The sequence below is a fragment of the Scyliorhinus canicula genome, chromosome 28 (assembly GCF_902713615.1).
Source record: "Scyliorhinus canicula chromosome 28, sScyCan1.1, whole genome shotgun sequence".
NCBI lineage: Eukaryota > Metazoa > Chordata > Chondrichthyes > Carcharhiniformes > Scyliorhinidae > Scyliorhinus > Scyliorhinus canicula.
This window is the reverse complement of record NC_052173.1, coordinates 6163609-6180960: the sequence shown is the minus strand read 5'-3', so window position 1 is coordinate 6180960 and position 17352 is coordinate 6163609. Positions and strand designations below refer to the sequence as shown.

The 17352-nt window shown below is 45.3% G+C and overlaps 1 protein-coding gene across 3 annotated transcripts in view; it reads left to right on the top strand.

The window, feature by feature from the left end:
- LOC119958196 (bridging integrator 2-like) overlaps positions 1–17352 on the top strand; it is a 141898-nt gene that overhangs the window by 47245 nt on the left and 77301 nt on the right. Inside the window, exon 2 of one of the 3 annotated variants that reach the window (XM_038786568.1) lies at positions 8120–8200. The exons of 1 other annotated variant lie outside the window; for it this stretch is intronic. In XM_038786568.1, coding sequence (XP_038642496.1) covers positions 8120–8200 — 81 coding nt within the window. Of the gene's footprint in view, positions 1–8119; positions 8201–17352 lie in introns of those variants that run through there. One more of the 3 variants, XM_038786570.1, reaches the window with a different exon arrangement.

Genomic DNA, 17352 nt, shown 5'->3' with positions numbered 1-17352 from the left:
GTTGATCCAATGAGGGAGCTGTGTTTGACTCAATTAATTGATCCAATGAGGGAGTTGTGTTGACTCAATGAACTGATCCAATTAGGGTGTTTTGTTGACTCAGTGAGTTGACCCAATGAGAGAGTTGTGTTGACGCAGTGAATTGATCCAATGAGAGAGTTGTGTTGACTCAGTGAATTGATCCAATGAGAGAGTTGAGTTGACTCAATTAACTGATCTAATGAGGGTGTTTTGTTGACTCAGTGAGTTGATCCAATGAGAGATTTTGGTTGACTCAGTGAATTGATCCAATGAGAGATTTGCGTGACTCAGTGAATTGGTCGAATGAGGGACTTGTGTTAACTCAGTGGGTTGATCGAATGAGAGAGTTATGTTGACTCAATTAGTTGATCCAATGAGGGTGTTGTGTTGACTCACTGAATTGATCCAATGAGGGACTTGTGTTGACTCAGTGAGTTGATCCAGTGAGAGAGTTGTGTTGACCCAGTGAATTGATCCAACGAGAGACCTGTGTTGAATTAGTGAATTGATCCAATGAGAGAGTTGTGTTGACTCAACGAACTGATCCAATGAGGGTGTTTTGTTGACTCAGTGAGTTGATCCAATGAGAGAGTTGTGTTGACTCAGTGGATTGATCCAATGCGAGAGTTGTGTTGAATTAGTGAATTGATCCAATGAGAGAGTTGTGTTGACTCAATGAAGTGGTCCAGGAAGGGAGTTTTGTTGACTCATTGAGTTGATCCAATGAGAGGGTTCGGTTGACTCAGTGAATTGATCCAATGAGAGATTTGCGTCACTCAGTGAATTGGTCGAATGAGGGTGTTGTGTTGACTCAGTGAATTGGTCCAATGAGGGACTTGTGTTGACTCAGTGGGTTGATCCAATGAGAGAGTAATGTAGACTCAACTTGTTGATCCAATGAGGGTGTTGTGTTGACTCAGTGAATTGATCCAATGAGAGAGTTGTGTTGACTCAGGGAGCTGATGCAACGAGAGGACCGTTTTGACTCAGTGAATTGATCCAATGAGAGAGCTGGGTTGACTCAGTGAATTGATCCAATGAGAGAGCTGGTTTGACTCAGTGAATGGATCCAACTACTGTCTTGTGTTGATTAAGTGAATTGATCAAATGAGGGACTTGTGTTAACACAGTGAGATGATCCAATGAGATAGTTCGATTGACTCAGTAAGTTGATCCAATGGAAGAGTTGTGTTGACTTAGTGAATTGATCGAATGAGGGAGTTGTGTTGACTCAATTAATTGATCCAATGAGGGAGTAGTGTTGACTCACTGAATTGATCCAATGAGGGACTTGTGTTGACTCAGTGAGTTGATCCAATGGGAGAGTTGTGTTGACTCAATGAACTGATCCAATGAGGGAGTTGTATTGACTCAATGAACTGATCCAATTAGGGTGTTTTGTTGACTCAGTGAGTTGATCCAATGAGAGAGTTCGGTTGACTCAGTGAATTGATCCAATGAGAGATTTGCGTGACTGAGTGAATTGGTCGAATGAGGGTGTTGTGTTGCCTCAGTGAATTGGTCCAATGAGGGACTTGTGTTAACTCAGTGGGTTGATCGAATGAGAGAGTTATGTTGACTCAATTAGTTGATCCAATGAGGGGGTTGTGTTGACTCAGTGAGTTGATCCAATGAGAGAGGCGTGTTGACCCAGTGAATTGATCCAATTAGAGAGTTATCTTGACTCAATGAATTGATCCAATGGCAGAGTTGTGTTGACTCAGTGAGCTGATGCAACGAGAGGACCGTGTTGACTCAGTGAATTGTTCCAATGAGAGAGCTGGGTTGATTCAGTGAATTGATCCAATGAGAGAGCTGGTTTGACTGAGTGAATGGATCTATTTACTGTCTTGTGTTGATTAAGTGAATTGATCCAATGAGGGACTTGTGTTAACACAGTGAGATGATCCAATGAGAGAGTTGTGTTGACACAGTGAGTTGATCCAATGAGAGAGTTGTGTTGACTCCGTGAATTGATCCAATGAGATAGTCGTGTTGACTCAGTGAATTGATCCAATGAGAGAGTTGTGTTGACTCAGTGAATTGATCCAATGAGACAGTGGTGTTGAGCCAGTGAATTGATCCAATGAGTGAGTTGTGTTGACACAGTGAGTTGATCCAGTGAGAGAGTTGTGTTGACTCCGTGAATTGATCTAATGAGATAGTCGTGTTAACTCAGTGAATTGATCCAATGAGTGTTGTGTTGACTCAGTGAATTGATCCAATGAGACAGTGGTGTTGACCCAGTGAATTGATCCAATGAGAGAGTTGTGTTGACTCCGTGAATTGATCTAATGAGATAGTCGTGTTAACTCGGTGAATTGATCCAATGAGAGAGTTGTGTTGACTCATTTAATTGATCCAATGAGGGAGTTGTGTTGACTCACTGAATTGATCCAATGAGAGAGTTGTGTTGACTCAGTGAATTGATCCAATGAGACAGTGGTGTTTACCCAGTGAATTGATCCAATGAGAGAGTTGTGTTGACACAGTGAGTTGATCCAGTGAGAGAGTTGTGTTGACTCCGTGAATTGATCTAATGAGATAGTCGTGTTAACTCAATGAATTGATCCAATGAGTGTTGTGTTGACTCAGTGAATTGATTTAATGAGATAGTCGTGTTGACTCAGTGAATTGATCCAGTGAGAGAGTTGTGTTGACACAGTGAGTTGATTCAGTGAGAGAGTTGAGTTGACTCAGTGAGTTGATCCAGTGAGAGGTGTGTTGACTCCGTTAATTGATCTAATGAGATAGTCGTGTTGACTCAGTGAATTGATCCAATGAGAGAGTTGTGTTGACTCAGTGAATTGATCCAATGAGACAGTGGTGTTGACCCAGTGAATTGATCCAGTGAGAGAGTTGTGTTGACACAGTGAGTTGATCCAGTGAGAGAGTTGTGTTGACTCAGTGAGTTGATCCAGTGAGAGGTGTGTTGACTCCGTGAATTGATCTAATGAGATAGTCGTGTTAACTCAGCGAACTGATCCAATGAGAGAGTTGTGTTGGCTCAGTGAGTTGATCCAATGAGAGAGTTGTGTTGACTCCGTGAATTGATCCAATGAGATAGTCGTTTTGATTCAGTGAATTGATCCAATGAGAGAGTTGTGTTGACTCACTGAATTGATCCAATGAGTGACTTGTGTTGACTCAGTGAGTTGATCCAATGGGAGAGTTGTGTTGACTCAATGAACTGATCCAATGAGAGAGTTGTGTTGACTCAGTGAGTTGATCCAATGAGGGACTTGTGTTGACTCAATGAACTGATCCAATTAGGGTGTTTTGTTGACTCAGTGAGTTGACCCAATGAGAGAGTTGTGTTGACTCAGTGAATTGATCCAATGAGAGAGTTGTATTGACTAAATTAACTGATCCAATGAGGGTGTTTTGTTGACTCATTGAGTTGATCCAATGAGAGGGTTCGGTTGACTCAGTGAATTGATCCAATGAGAGATTTGCGTGACTCAGTGAATTTGTCGAACGAGGGTGTTGTGTTGACTCAGTGAATTGGTCCAATGAGGGTCTTGTGTTAACTCAGTGGGTTGATCGAATGAGAGAGTTATGTTGACTCAATTAGTTGATTCAATGAGGGTGTTGTGTTGACTCACTGAACTGATCCAATGAGTGAGTTGTATTGACTCAGTGAACTGATCCAATGCACGAGTTGTGTTGAATCAGTGAATTGATCCAATGAGTGGTTTGGATTGACTCAGTGTGTTGATCCAATGAGAGAGTTTTGTTGACTCAATGAAGTGATCGAATGAGAGTTTTGTTGACTCTGTGGATCCAATGGGAGTTGTGTTGAGTAGGTCAATTGATCTAATTCGGGAGTTGTGTTGACTCAGTGAATTTATCTAATGAGAGAATTGTGCTGACCCAGTGAATTGATCCAATGAGAGAGTTGTGATGACTCGATGAGTTGATACACTGAGGGAGTTCTGTTGACTCAGTGAATTGATCCAATGACAGAGTTGCGTTGACGCAGTGATTAGATCCAATGAGGGAGTTTTGTGTACTCGGAGAATTGATCCAATGAGAGAGTTGGGTTGACTCAGTCAGTTGATCCAATGAGAGAGTTGCGTTGACTCAATAAAGTGATCCAACGAGGGAGTTTTGTTGACACAGTGAGTTGATCCAGTGAGAGAGTTGTGTTCACTCAGTGAACATAGAACATAGAACATTACAGCGCAGTACGGGCCCTTCGGCCCTCGATGTTGCGCCGACCTGTGAAACCATCTGAAGCCTATCTGACCTACACTATTCCATTTTCATCCATGTGTCTATCCAGTGACCACTTAAATGCCCTGAAAGTTGGCGAGTCTACTACTGTTGCAGGCAGGGCATTCCATTCCCCTACTACTCTCTGAGTAAAGAAACTGCCTCTGACATCTGTCCTATATCTACCACCCCTCAATTTAAAGCTATGTCCCCTCATGTTGGTCATCACCATCCGAGGAAAAAGAATCTCACTGTCCACCCTATCTAACCCTCTGACTATCTTATATGTCTCTATTAAGTCACCTCTCAGCCTTCTCCTCTCTAACGAAAACAACCTCAAGTCCCTGAGCCTTTCCTCGTAAGACCTTCCCTCCATACCAGGCGCAGTCAATTGATCCAATGAGAGAGCTGTGTTGAATCAGTGAATTGATCCAATGAGAGAGCTGTGTTGAATCAATGAATTGATCCAATGAGAGAGATGTGTTGACTCAGTGAATTGATCAAATGAGAGAGTTGTATTGACTCAGTGAATTGATCCAATGGGGTTCTGTGTTGACTCAGTGAACTGATGCAATGAGGGAGTTGTGATGACTCAGTGAGTTGATCCAATGAGTGGGTTGTGTTGACTCATTGAATTGAAATAATGAGGGAGTTGTATTGACTTAGTGAATTGATGCAATGAGGGAGATGTGTTGACTCAGTGAATGGATCCAAGTAGAGAGTTGTGTTGACTCACTGAATTGATCCAATGAGAGAGTTGTGTTGACTCGTGAATTGATCCAATGAGGGAGTTGTGTTGACTCAGTGAATTGATGCAATGAGGTAGTAGTGCCGACTCAGTGAATTGACCCAATGGGAGATTTGTGTTGACCCAGTGAATTGATGCAATGAGTGAGTTGTGCTGAATCAGTGAATTGATCCAATGAGAGAGTTGTGTTGACTCTGTGAATTGGTCCAAAGAGGGATTTATGTTGAGTCAGTGAATTGATCCAATGAGAGAGTTGTGTTGACGCAGTGAATTGATCCAATCAGAGTTCAGTTTAATCAGTGAATTGATCCAAAGAGAGAGTTGTATTGACTCAGGGAATTGATCCAATGGGAGAGTTGTGTTGACTCAGTGAATTGATCCAATGAGAGAGTTGTGTTGACGCAGTGATTTGATCCAATGAGAGTTGTATTGACTCAGTGAATTTATCCAATGAGAGAGTTGTGTTGACTCCGTGAATTGATCCATTTGGGGAGTTGCATTGTCTTAGTGCATTCGTCCAATGAGAGATTTGTGTAGACTTAATGAATTGATCCAATGAGAGAGTTGTGTGACTCAGTGAATAGATCCAATGAGAGTTCAGTTTAATCAGTGAATTGATCGAAAGAGAGAGTTGTGTTGACTCAGTGAACTTATCCAATGTGAGAGTTGTATTGACTCAGTGAATTGATACAATTTGGGTGTTGGGTTGACTCAGTGAGTTGATCCAATGAGATAGTTGTGTTGACTTAGTGAATTGATGCAATGAGAGAGTTGTGATGACTCAATGATTTGATCCAATGAGAGAGCTTTGTTGAATCAGTGAATTGATCCAATGAGAGAGTTGTGTTGACTCAGTTAATTGATCCAATGAGAGAGTTGTATTGACTCAGTGAATTGTTCCAATGGGAGAGTTGTGTTGACTCAGTGAATTGATCCAATGAGAGTGCTGTGTTGATGCAGTGATTGGATCCAATGAGAGTTGTGTTGACTCAGTGAATTGATCCAATTGGGGAGTTGTGGTGACTCAATGAATTGATCTAATGAGGGAGTTCCATTGACTCAATGAATGGATCCAATGAGAGAGCTGTGTTGAATCAGTGAATTCATCCAATGAGTGAGTTGTGCTGACTCAGTGATTTGATCCAATGAGAGAGTTGTGTTGACTCAGTGAATTGAAATAATGAGGGAGGTGTGTTGATCTGTGAATTGTTCCAATGGGAGAGCTGTGTTGACAAAATGAATTGATCCAATGAGAGAGCTGTGTTGACAGAGTGAATGGATCCAAGTAGAGAGTTGTGTTGATTCTGTGAATTGATCCAATGAGGGAGTTGTGTTGACTCAGTGAATTGATGCAATGAGGGAGTTGTGCCGACTCAGTGAATTGATCCAATGCGGGAGTTGCATTGACTCAGTGAGTTAATCCAGTGAGAGAATTGCATTGACTCAGTGAGTTGATCCAATTAGGGAATTGTGTTGAATCAGTAAATTGATGCAATGAGGGAATTGTTTTGACTCAGTGAATTGAAATAATGAGGGAGTTTGTTGATCTGTGAATTGATCCAATGAGAGAATTGCATTGACTCAGTGAGTTGATCCAATGAGAGAGCTGTGTTGACAGAGTGAATGGATCCAAGTAGAGTTGTGTTGACTCTGTGAATTGATCCAATGACAGTGTTGTGTTGACTCAGTGGTTTGATCCAATTGAGGAATTGTGTTGCCTCAGTGAGTTGATGCAATGAGAGAGTTGCATTGACTCAGTGAATTGATCCAATGAGGGAGTTCCATTGACTCAGTGAATAGATCGAATGAGAGCATTGTGTTGACTCAGTGAGTTGATCCAATTAGAGATTTGTGTTGGCTAAGTGAATTGATCCAATGAGAGAGTTAGATCATAGAATTTGCAGTGCAGAAGGAGGCCAGTCGTCCCATTGAGGCTGCACCAGGCCTTACAAAGAGCACCGTACTCAAGCCCACATATCTACCCGATCCCCGCAACCCCCATTTAACCTTTTTGGACATGAAGGGCAATTTAGCATTGCCAACCCTCTGAAAGAGCACCCTACCTAGGCCCACTCCCCCGACCCTATCATTGTAACTCTGCCCAACCTGCACATCTTTGGACTGTGGGAGGAAACCGGAGCACCCGGAGGAAACCCACAGAGACACGGGGAGAACGTGCAGACTTCACCCAGTCACCCGAGGCCGGAATTGAGCCCAGATCCCTGACGCTGTGAGGTAGCAGTGCTAACCACTGTGCCACCGTGCTGCCCCTTTCTGACTTAAAGTTGAGCGTGCGACGGAATCAAGTTAACAAGTGGTTCAGTCAATATTTCCATTGTTGGATGAGCTGAATTCCAGTTCAACCGGAGTTTGTTGTGAGGTTGATTTCCAGCCAGTGGGATAGTATCTGTGTTGCTTTAGTCAGTGGCAATCAGCCGGTGAAGAGGGTAATTATTGTCATTGTTGAAGACAGAATTAAAATTGCGTTTAGCACAGCCATGACTGAGGAAGAGAAGGAGGAAGTGAAAAGCACAGGCCGATGAGGTGTCCTTAGGAATCGGAGAGCTTATTCGATTGATCCTTCCTGTTGTTCCGTTCCTGGAGGTTCAAGAAACAGCGACTTCACTGGGCTCCATTTGCCTTCAGTAAGTGGACGGAGATATTTGTGTGGTGTGGAAGGTACCACGCCTGGCCACCCCACCTCAATCTGTAATGCGACTGCTAGCTAGTTGCTCCAGAACAGAGCATGCAGAACATCATTTCCAACCTGTAATGGCACACTATTCAGAGGGTCGACAGGGGCCCGCGAGAATCCAGAAAATGATGGTCAGAATTTTAGCACTTCTCTTCACACTCACCCCGCTGCCCACCACAACCATCCTACTCTCAGGTTTGATGCCCGTTCTGCTGGCATTCGGTTATGCCAGGCCCACAGTTTTGGCCTGGCATAAGAAACCCACAAATCCTTTTCATTGTGGGATGCTGGAGGAGGGGAAGAGAGCGAGAAAGGAACTCTGCAGTAACTATTAAAATAATGTTGACAGTCCTAACATGAAAGTCTCTTCAGGCCCAGCTGAGTCTCGGCATTGTCTAAACTGTCCGGGTGCTGAACACAACTTTACTTTTCTCCTTCAGGTTCTCCAGAAAATTGGCAAAACCATGGAAACAAAAGATGAACAGTTTGAGCAGTGCGCAAACAGCTTCAACAAACAACAGGTACCGCACCATCCTTCATAGCAATGGGAACGGTGTCATCTTCCTTACACTGTGGGTACTCTAACTACTTCCTTCACAACCGGCACAGTAACAGTCAGCTTAGCAACAGGTATCTCTCACATCCTCCTTAGCAACAGGTATCTCTCACATCCTCCTTAGCAACAGGTATCTCTCACATCCTCCTTAGCAACAGGTGCCCTGACATCCTCCTTAGCAACAGGTATCTCTCACATCCTCCTTAGCAACAGGTATCTCTCACATCCTCCTTAGCAACAGGTATCTCTCACATCCTCCTTAGCAACAGGTATCTCTCACATCCTCCTTAGCAACAGGTATCTCTCACATCCTCCTTAGCAACAGGTATCTCTCACATCCTCCTTAGCAACAGGTGCCCTGACATCCTCCTTAGCAACAGGTGCCCTGACATCCTCCTTAGCAACAGGTATCACTCACATCCTCCTTAGCAACAGGTATCTCTCACATCCTCCTTAGCAACAGGTATCTCTCACATCCTCCTTAGCAACAGGTATCTCTCACATCCTCCTTAGCAACAGGTATCTCTCACATCCTCCTTAGCAACAGGTATCTCTCACATCCTCCTTAGCAACAGGTATCTCTCACATCCTCCTTAGCAACAGGTATCTCTCACATCCTCCTTAGCAACAGGTGCCCTGACATCCTCCTTAGCAACAGGTATCTCTCACATCCTCCTTAGCAACAGGTATCTCTCACATCCTCCTTAGCAACAGGTATCTCTCACATCCTCCTTAGCAACAGGTATCTCTCACATCCTCCTTAGCAACAGGTATCTCTCACATCCTCCTTAGCAACAGGTATCTCTCACATCCTCCTTAGCAACAGGTATCTCTCACATCCTCCTTAGCAACAGGTATCTCTCACATCCTCCTTAGCAACAGGTATCTCTCACATCCTCCTTAGCAACAGGTATCTCTCACATCCTCCTTAGCAACAGGTATCACTCACATCCTCCTTAGCAACAGGTATCTCTCACATCCTCCTTAGCAACAGGTATCTCTCACATCCTCCTTAGCAACAGGTATCTCTCACATCCTCCTTAGCAACAGGTATCTCTCACATCCTCCTTAGCAACAGGTGCCCTGACATCCTCCTTAGCAACAGGTATCTCTCACATCCTCCTTAGCAACAGGTATCTCTCACATCCTCCTTAGCAACAGGTATCTCTCACATCCTCCTTAGCAACAGGTATCTCTCACATCCTCCTTAGCAACAGGTATCTCTCACATCCTCCTTAGCAACAGGTATCTCTCACATCCTCCTTAGCAACAGGTATCTCTCACATCCTCCTTAGCAACAGGTATCTCTCACATCCTCCTTAGCAACAGGTATCTCTCACATCCTCCTTAGCAACAGGTATCACTCACATCCTCCTTAGCAACAGGTATCTCTCACATCCTCCTTAGCAACAGGTATCTCTCACATCCTCCTGAGCAACAGGTGCCCAAACATCATCCTTAGCAACAGGTATCACTCACATCCTCCTTAGCAACAGGTATCTCTCACATCCTCCTTAGCAACAGGTGCCCTGACATTTTCCTTAGCAACAGGTATCTCTCACATCCTCCTTAGCAACAGGTGCCCTGACATTTTCCTTAGCAACAGGTATCTCTCACATCCTCCTTAGCAACAGGTATCTCTCACATCCTCCTTAGCAACAGATGCCCTGACATCCTCCTTAGCAACAGGTATCTCTCACATCCTCCTTAGCAACAGGTATCTCTCACATCCTCCTTAGCAACAGGTGCCCTGACATCCTCCTTAGCAACAGGTATCTCTCACATCCTCCTTAGCAACAGGTATCTCTCACATCCTCCTTAGCAACAGGTATCACTCACATCCTCCTTAGCAACAGGTATCTCTCACATCCTCCTTAGCAACAGGTATCTCTCACATCCTCCTTAGCAACAGGTATCTCTCACATCCTCCTTAGCAACAGGTATCTCTCACATCCTCCTTAGCAACAGGTGCCCTGACATCCTCCTTAGCAACAGGTATCTCTCACATCCTCCTTAGCAACAGGTATCTCTCACATCCTCCTTAGCAACAGGTATCTCTCACATCCTCCTTAGCAACAGGTGCCCTGACATCCTCCTTAGCAACAGGTATCACTCACATCCTCCTTAGCAACAGGTATCACTCACATCATCCTTAGCAACAGGTATCTCTCACATCCTCCTTAGCAACAGGTATCTCTCACATCCTCCTTAGCAACAGGTATCTCTCACATCCTCCTTAGCAACAGGTATCTCTCACATCCTCCTTAGCAACAGGTATCTCTCACATCCTCCTTAGCAACAGGTATCTCTCACATCCTCCTTAGCAACAGGTATCTCTCACATCCTCCTTAGCAACAGGTATCTCTCACATCCTCCTTAGCAACAGGTATCTCTCACATCCTCCTTAGCAACAGGTATCTCTCACATCCTCCTTAGCAACAGGAATCTCTCACATCCTCCTTAGCAACAGGTATCTCTCACATCCTCCTTAGCAACAGGTATCTCTCACATCCTCCTTAGCAACAGGTATCACTCACATCCTCCTTAGCAACAGGTATCTCTCACATCCTCCTTAGCAACAGGTATCTCTCACATCCTCCTTAGCAACAGGTATCTCTCACATCCTCCTTAGCAACAGGTATCTCTCACATCCTCCTTAGCAACAGGTGCCCTGACATCCTCCTTAGCAACAGGTATCACTCACATCCTCCTTAGCAACAGGTATCTCTCACATCCTCCTTAGCAACAGGTATCTCTCACATCCTCCTTAGCAACAGGTATCTCTCACATCCTCCTTAGCAACAGGTATCTCTCACATCCTCCTTAGCAACAGGTATCTCTCACATCCTCCTTAGCAACAGGTGCCCTGACATCCTCCTTAGCAACAGGTATCACTCACATCCTCCTTAGCAACAGGTATCTCTCACATCCTCCTTACAAACAGGTATCTCTCACATCCTCCTTAGCAACAGGTATCTCTCACATCCTCCTTAGCAACAGGTATCTCTCACATCCTCCTTAGCAACAGGTGCCCTGACATCCTCCTTAGCAACAGGTATCACTCACATCCTCCTTAGCAACAGGTATCTCTCACATCCTCCTTAGCAACAGGTATCTCTCACATCCTCCTTAGCAACAGGTATCTCTCACATCCTCCTTAGCAACAGGTATCTCTCACATCCTCCTTAGCAACAGGTGTCTCTCACAACCTCCTTAGCAACAGGTGCCCTGACATCCTCCTTAGCAACAGGTATCACTCACATCCTCCTTAGCAACAGGTATCTCTCACATCTTCCTTAGCAACAGGTATCTCTCACATCCTCCTTAGCAACAGGTATCTCTCACATCCTCCTTAGCAACAGGTATCTCTCACATCCTCCTTAGCAACAGGTGCCCTGACATCCTCCTTAGCAACAGGTATCTCTCACATCCTCCTTAGCAACAGGTATCTCTCACATCCTCCTTAGCAACAGGTATCTCTCACATCCTCCTTAGCAACAGGTGCCCTGACATCCTCCTTAGCAACAGGTATCACTCACATCCTCCTTAGCAACAGGTGCCCTGACATCCTCCTTAGCAACAGGTATCTCTCACATCCTCCTTAGCAACAGGTATCTCTCACATCCTCCTTAGCAACAGGTATCTCTCACATCCTCCTTAGCAACAGGTATCTCTCACATCCTCCTTAGCAACAGGTATCTCTCACATCCTCCTTAGCAACAGGTATTTCTCACATCCTCCTTAGCAACAGGTATCTCTCACATCCTCCTTAGCAACAGGTATCTCTCACATCCTCCTTAGCAACAGGTATCTCTCACATCCTCCTTAGCAACAGGTATCTCTCACATCCTCCTTAGCAACAGGTATCTCTCACATCCTCCTTAGCAACAGGTATCTCTCACATCCTCCTTAGCAACAGGTATCTCTCACATCCTCCTTAGCAACAGGTGCCCTGACATCCTCCTTAGCAACAGGTATCACTCACATCCTCCTTAGCAACAGGTATCTCTCACATCCTCCTTAGCAACAGGTATCTCTCACATCCTCCTTAGCAACAGGTATCTCTCACATCCTCCTTAGCAACAGGTATCTCTCACATCCTCCTTAGCAACAGGTATCTCTCACATCCTCCTTAGCAACAGGTGCCCTGACATCCTCCTTAGCAACAGGTATCACTCACATCCTCCTTAGCAACAGGTATCTCTCACATCCTCCTTAGCAACAGGTATCACTCACATCCTCCTTAGCAACAGGTATCTCTCACATCCTCCTTAGCAACAGGTATCTCTCACATCCTCCTTAGCAACAGGTGCCCTGACATCCTCCTTAGCAACAGGTAACTCACATCCTCCTTAGCAACAGGTATCTCTCACATCCTCCTTAGCAACAGGTATCTCTCACATCCTCCTTAGCAACAGGTATCTCTCACATCCTCCTTAGCAACAGGTATCTCTCACATCCTCCTTAGCAACAGGTGCCCTGACATCCTCCTTAGCAACAGGTATCACTCACATCCTCCTTAGCAACAGGTGCCCTGACATCCTCCTTAGCAACAGGTATCTCTCACATCCTCCTTAGCAACAGGTATCTCTCACATCCTCCTTAGCAACAGGTATCTCTCACATCCTCCTTAGCAACAGGTATCTCTCACATCCTCCTTAGCAACAGGTATCTCTCACATCCTCCTTAGCAACAGGTATCTCTCACATCCTCCTTAGCAACAGGTATCTCTCACATCCTCCTTAGCAACAGGTATCTCTCACATCCTCCTTAGCAACAGGTATCTCTCACATCCTCCTTAGCAACAGGTATCTCTCACATCCTCCTTAGCAACAGGTATCTCTCACATCCTCCTTAGCAACAGGTATCTCTCACATCCTCCTTAGCAACAGGTATCTCTCACATCCTCCTTAGCAACAGGTATCTCTCACATCCTCCTTAGCAACAGGTGCCCTGACATCCTCCTTAGCAACAGGTATCACTCACATCCTCCTTAGCAACAGGTGCCCTGACATCCTCCTTAGCAACAGGTATCTCTCACATCCTCCTTAGCAACAGGTATCTCTCACATCCTCCTTAGCAACAGGTATCTCTCACATCCTCCTTAGCAACAGGTATCTCTCACATCCTCCTTAGCAACAGGTATCTCTCACATCCTCCTTAGCAACAGGTATCTCTCACATCCTCCTTAGCAACAGGTATCTCTCACATCCTCCTTAGCAACAGGTATCTCTCACATCCTCCTTAGCAACAGGTGCCCTGACATCCTCCTTAGCAACAGGTATCACTCACATTCTCCTTAGCAACAGGTATCTCTCACATCCTCCTTAGCAACAGGTATCTCTCACATCCTCCTTAGCAACAGGTATCTCTCACATCCTCCTTAGCAACAGGTATCTCTCACATCCTCCTTAGCAACAGGTATCTCTCACATCCTCCTTAGCAACAGGTATCTCTCACATCCTCCTTAGCAACAGGTATCACTCACATCCTCCTTAGCAACAGGTATCTCTCACATCCTCCTTAGCAACAGGTATCTCTCACATCCTCCTTAGCAACAGGTATCTCTCACATCCTCCTTAGCAACAGGTATCTCTCACATCCTCCTTAGCAACAGGTATCTCTCACATCCTCCTTAGCAACAGGTATCTCTCACATCCTCCTTAGCAACAGGTATCTCTCACATCCTCCTTAGCAACAGGTGCCCTGACATCCTCCTTAGCAACAGGTATCTCTCACATCCTCCTTAGCAACAGGTATCTCTCACATCCTCCTTAGCAACAGGTATCTCTCACATCCTCCTTAGCAACAGGTATCTCTCACATCCTCCTTAGCAACAGGTGCCCTGACATCCTCCTTAGCAACAGGTGCCCTGACATCCTCCTTAGCAACAGGTATCTCTCACATCCTCCTTAGCAACAGGTATCTCTCACATCCTCCTTAGCAACAGGTATCTCTCACATCCTCCTTAGCAACAGGTATCTCTCACATCATCCTTAGCAACAGGTATCTCTCACATCATCCTTAGCAACAGGTATCTCTCACATCATCCTTAGCAACAGGTATCTCTCACATCCTCCTTAGCAACAGGTATCTCTCACATCCTCCTTAGCAACAGGTATCTCTCACATCCTCCTTAGCAACAGGTATCTCTCACATCCTCCTTAGCAACAGGTATCTCTCACATCCTCCTTAGCAACAGGTATCACTCACATCCTCCTTAGCAACAGGTATCTCTCACATCCTCCTTAGCAACAGGTATCTCTCACATCCTCCTTAGCAACAGGTATCACTCACATCCTCCTTAGCAACAGGTATCACTCACATCCTCCTTAGCAACAGGTATCTCTCACATCCTCCTTAGCAACAGGTATCTCTCACATCCTCCTTAGCAACAGGTATCTCTCACATCCTCCTAGCAACAGGTATCTCTCACATCCTCCTTAGCAACAGGTATCTCTCACATCCTCCTTAGCAACAGGTATCTCTCACATCCTCCTTAGCAACAGGTATCTCTCACATCCTCCTTAGCAACAGGTATCTCTCACATCCTCCTTAGCAGCAGGTGCCCGAACATCATCCTTAGCAACAGGTATCTCTCACATCCTCCTTAGCAACAGGTATCTCTCACATCCTCCTTAGCAACAGGTATCTCTCACATCCTCCTTAGCAACAGGTATCTCTCACATCCTCCTTAGCAACAGGTATCACTCACATCCTCCTTAGCAACAGGTATCTCTCACATCCTCCTTAGCAACAGGTATCTCTCACATCCTCCTAGCAACAGGTATCTCTCACATCCTCCTTAGCAACAGGTATCACTCACATCCTCCTTAGCAACAGGTATCTCTCACATCCTCCTTAGCAACAGGTATCTCTCACATCCTCCTTAGCAACAGGTATCTCTCACATCCTCCTTAGCAACAGGTATCTCTCACATCCTCCTTAGCAACAGGTATCTCTCACATCCTCCTTAGCAACAGGTATCTCTCAAATCCTCCTTAGCAACAGGTGCCCTGACATCCTCCTTAGCAACAGGTATCACTCACATCCTCCTTAGCAACAGGTATCTCTCACATCCTCCTTAGCAACAGGTATCTCTCACATCCTCCTTAGCAACAGGTATCTCTCACATCCTCCTTAGCAACAGGTATCTCTCACATCCTCCTTAGCAACAGGTGCCCTGACATCCTCCTTAGCAACAGGTATCACTCACATCCTCCTTAGCAACAGGTATCTCTCACATCCTCCTTAGCAACAGGTATCTCTCACATCCTCCTTAGCAACAGGTATCTCTCACATCCTCCTTAGCAACAGGTATCTCTCACATCCTCCTTAGCAACAGGTGCCCTGACATCCTCCTTAGCAACAGGTATCACTCACATCCTCCTTAGCAACAGGTGCCCTGACATCCTCCTTAGCAACAGGTATCTCTCACATCCTCCTTAGCAACAGGTATCTCTCACATCCTCCTTAGCAACAGGTATCTCTCACATCCTCCTTAGCAACAGGTATCTCTCACATCCTCCTTAGCAACAGGTATCTCTCACATCCTCCTTAGCAACAGGTATCTCTCACATCCTCCTTAGCAACAGGTATCTCTCACATCCTCCTTAGCAACAGGTATCTCTCACATCCTCCTTAGCAACAGGTATCTCTCACATCCTCCTTAGCAACAGGTATCTCTCACATCCTCCTTAGCAACAGGTATCTCTCACATCCTCCTTAGCAACAGGTATCTCTCACATCCTCCTTAGCAACAGGTATCTCTCACATCCTCCTTAGCAACAGGTATCTCTCACATCCTCCTTAGCAACAGGTGCCCTGACATCCTCCTTAGCAACAGGTATCACTCACATCCTCCTTAGCAACAGGTGCCCTGACATCCTCCTTAGCAACAGGTATCTCTCACATCCTCCTTAGCAACAGGTATCTCTCACATCCTCCTTAGCAACAGGTATCTCTCACATCCTCCTTAGCAACAGGTATCTCTCACATCCTCCTTAGCAACAGGTATCTCTCACATCCTCCTTAGCAACAGGTATCTCTCACATCCTCCTTAGCAACAGGTATCTCTCACATCCTCCTTAGCAACAGGTATCTCTCACATCCTCCTTAGCAACAGGTGCCCTGACATCCTCCTTAGCAACAGGTATCACTCACATTCTCCTTAGCAACAGGTATCTCTCACATCCTCCTTAGCAACAGGTATCTCTCACATCCTCCTTAGCAACAGGTATCTCTCACATCCTCCTTAGCAACAGGTATCTCTCACATCCTCCTTAGCAACAGGTATCTCTCACATCCTCCTTAGCAACAGGTATCTCTCACATCCTCCTTAGCAACAGGTATCACTCACATCCTCCTTAGCAACAGGTATCTCTCACATCCTCCTTAGCAACAGGTATCTCTCACATCCTCCTTAGCAACAGGTATCTCTCACATCCTCCTTAGCAACAGGTATCTCTCACATCCTCCTTAGCAACAGGTATCTCTCACATCCTCCTTAGCAACAGGTATCTCTCACATCCTCCTTAGCAACAGGTATCTCTCACATCCTCCTTAGCAACAGGTGCCCTGACATCCTCCTTAGCAACAGGTATCTCTCACATCCTCCTTAGCAACAGGTATCTCTCACATCCTCCTTAGCAACAGGTATCTCTCACATCCTCCTTAGCAACAGGTATCTCTCACATCCTCCTTAGCAACAGGTGCCCTGACATCCTCCTTAGCAACAGGTGCCCTGACATCCTCCTTAGCAACAGGTATCTCTCACATCCTCCTTAGCAACAGGTATCTCTCACATCCTCCTTAGCAACAGGTATCTCTCACATCCTCCTTAGCAACAGGTATCTCTCACATCCTCCTTAGCAACAGGTATCTCTCACATCATCCTTAGCAACAGGTATCTCTCACATCCTCCTTAGCAACAGGTATCTCTCACATCCTCCTTAGCAACAGGTATCTCTCACATCCTCCTTAGCAACAGGTATCTCTCACATCCTCCTTAGCAACAGGTATCTCTCACATCCTCCTTAGCAACAGGTATCTCTCACATCCTCCTTAGCAGCAGGTGCCCGAACATCATCCTTAGCAACAGGTATCTCTCACATCCTC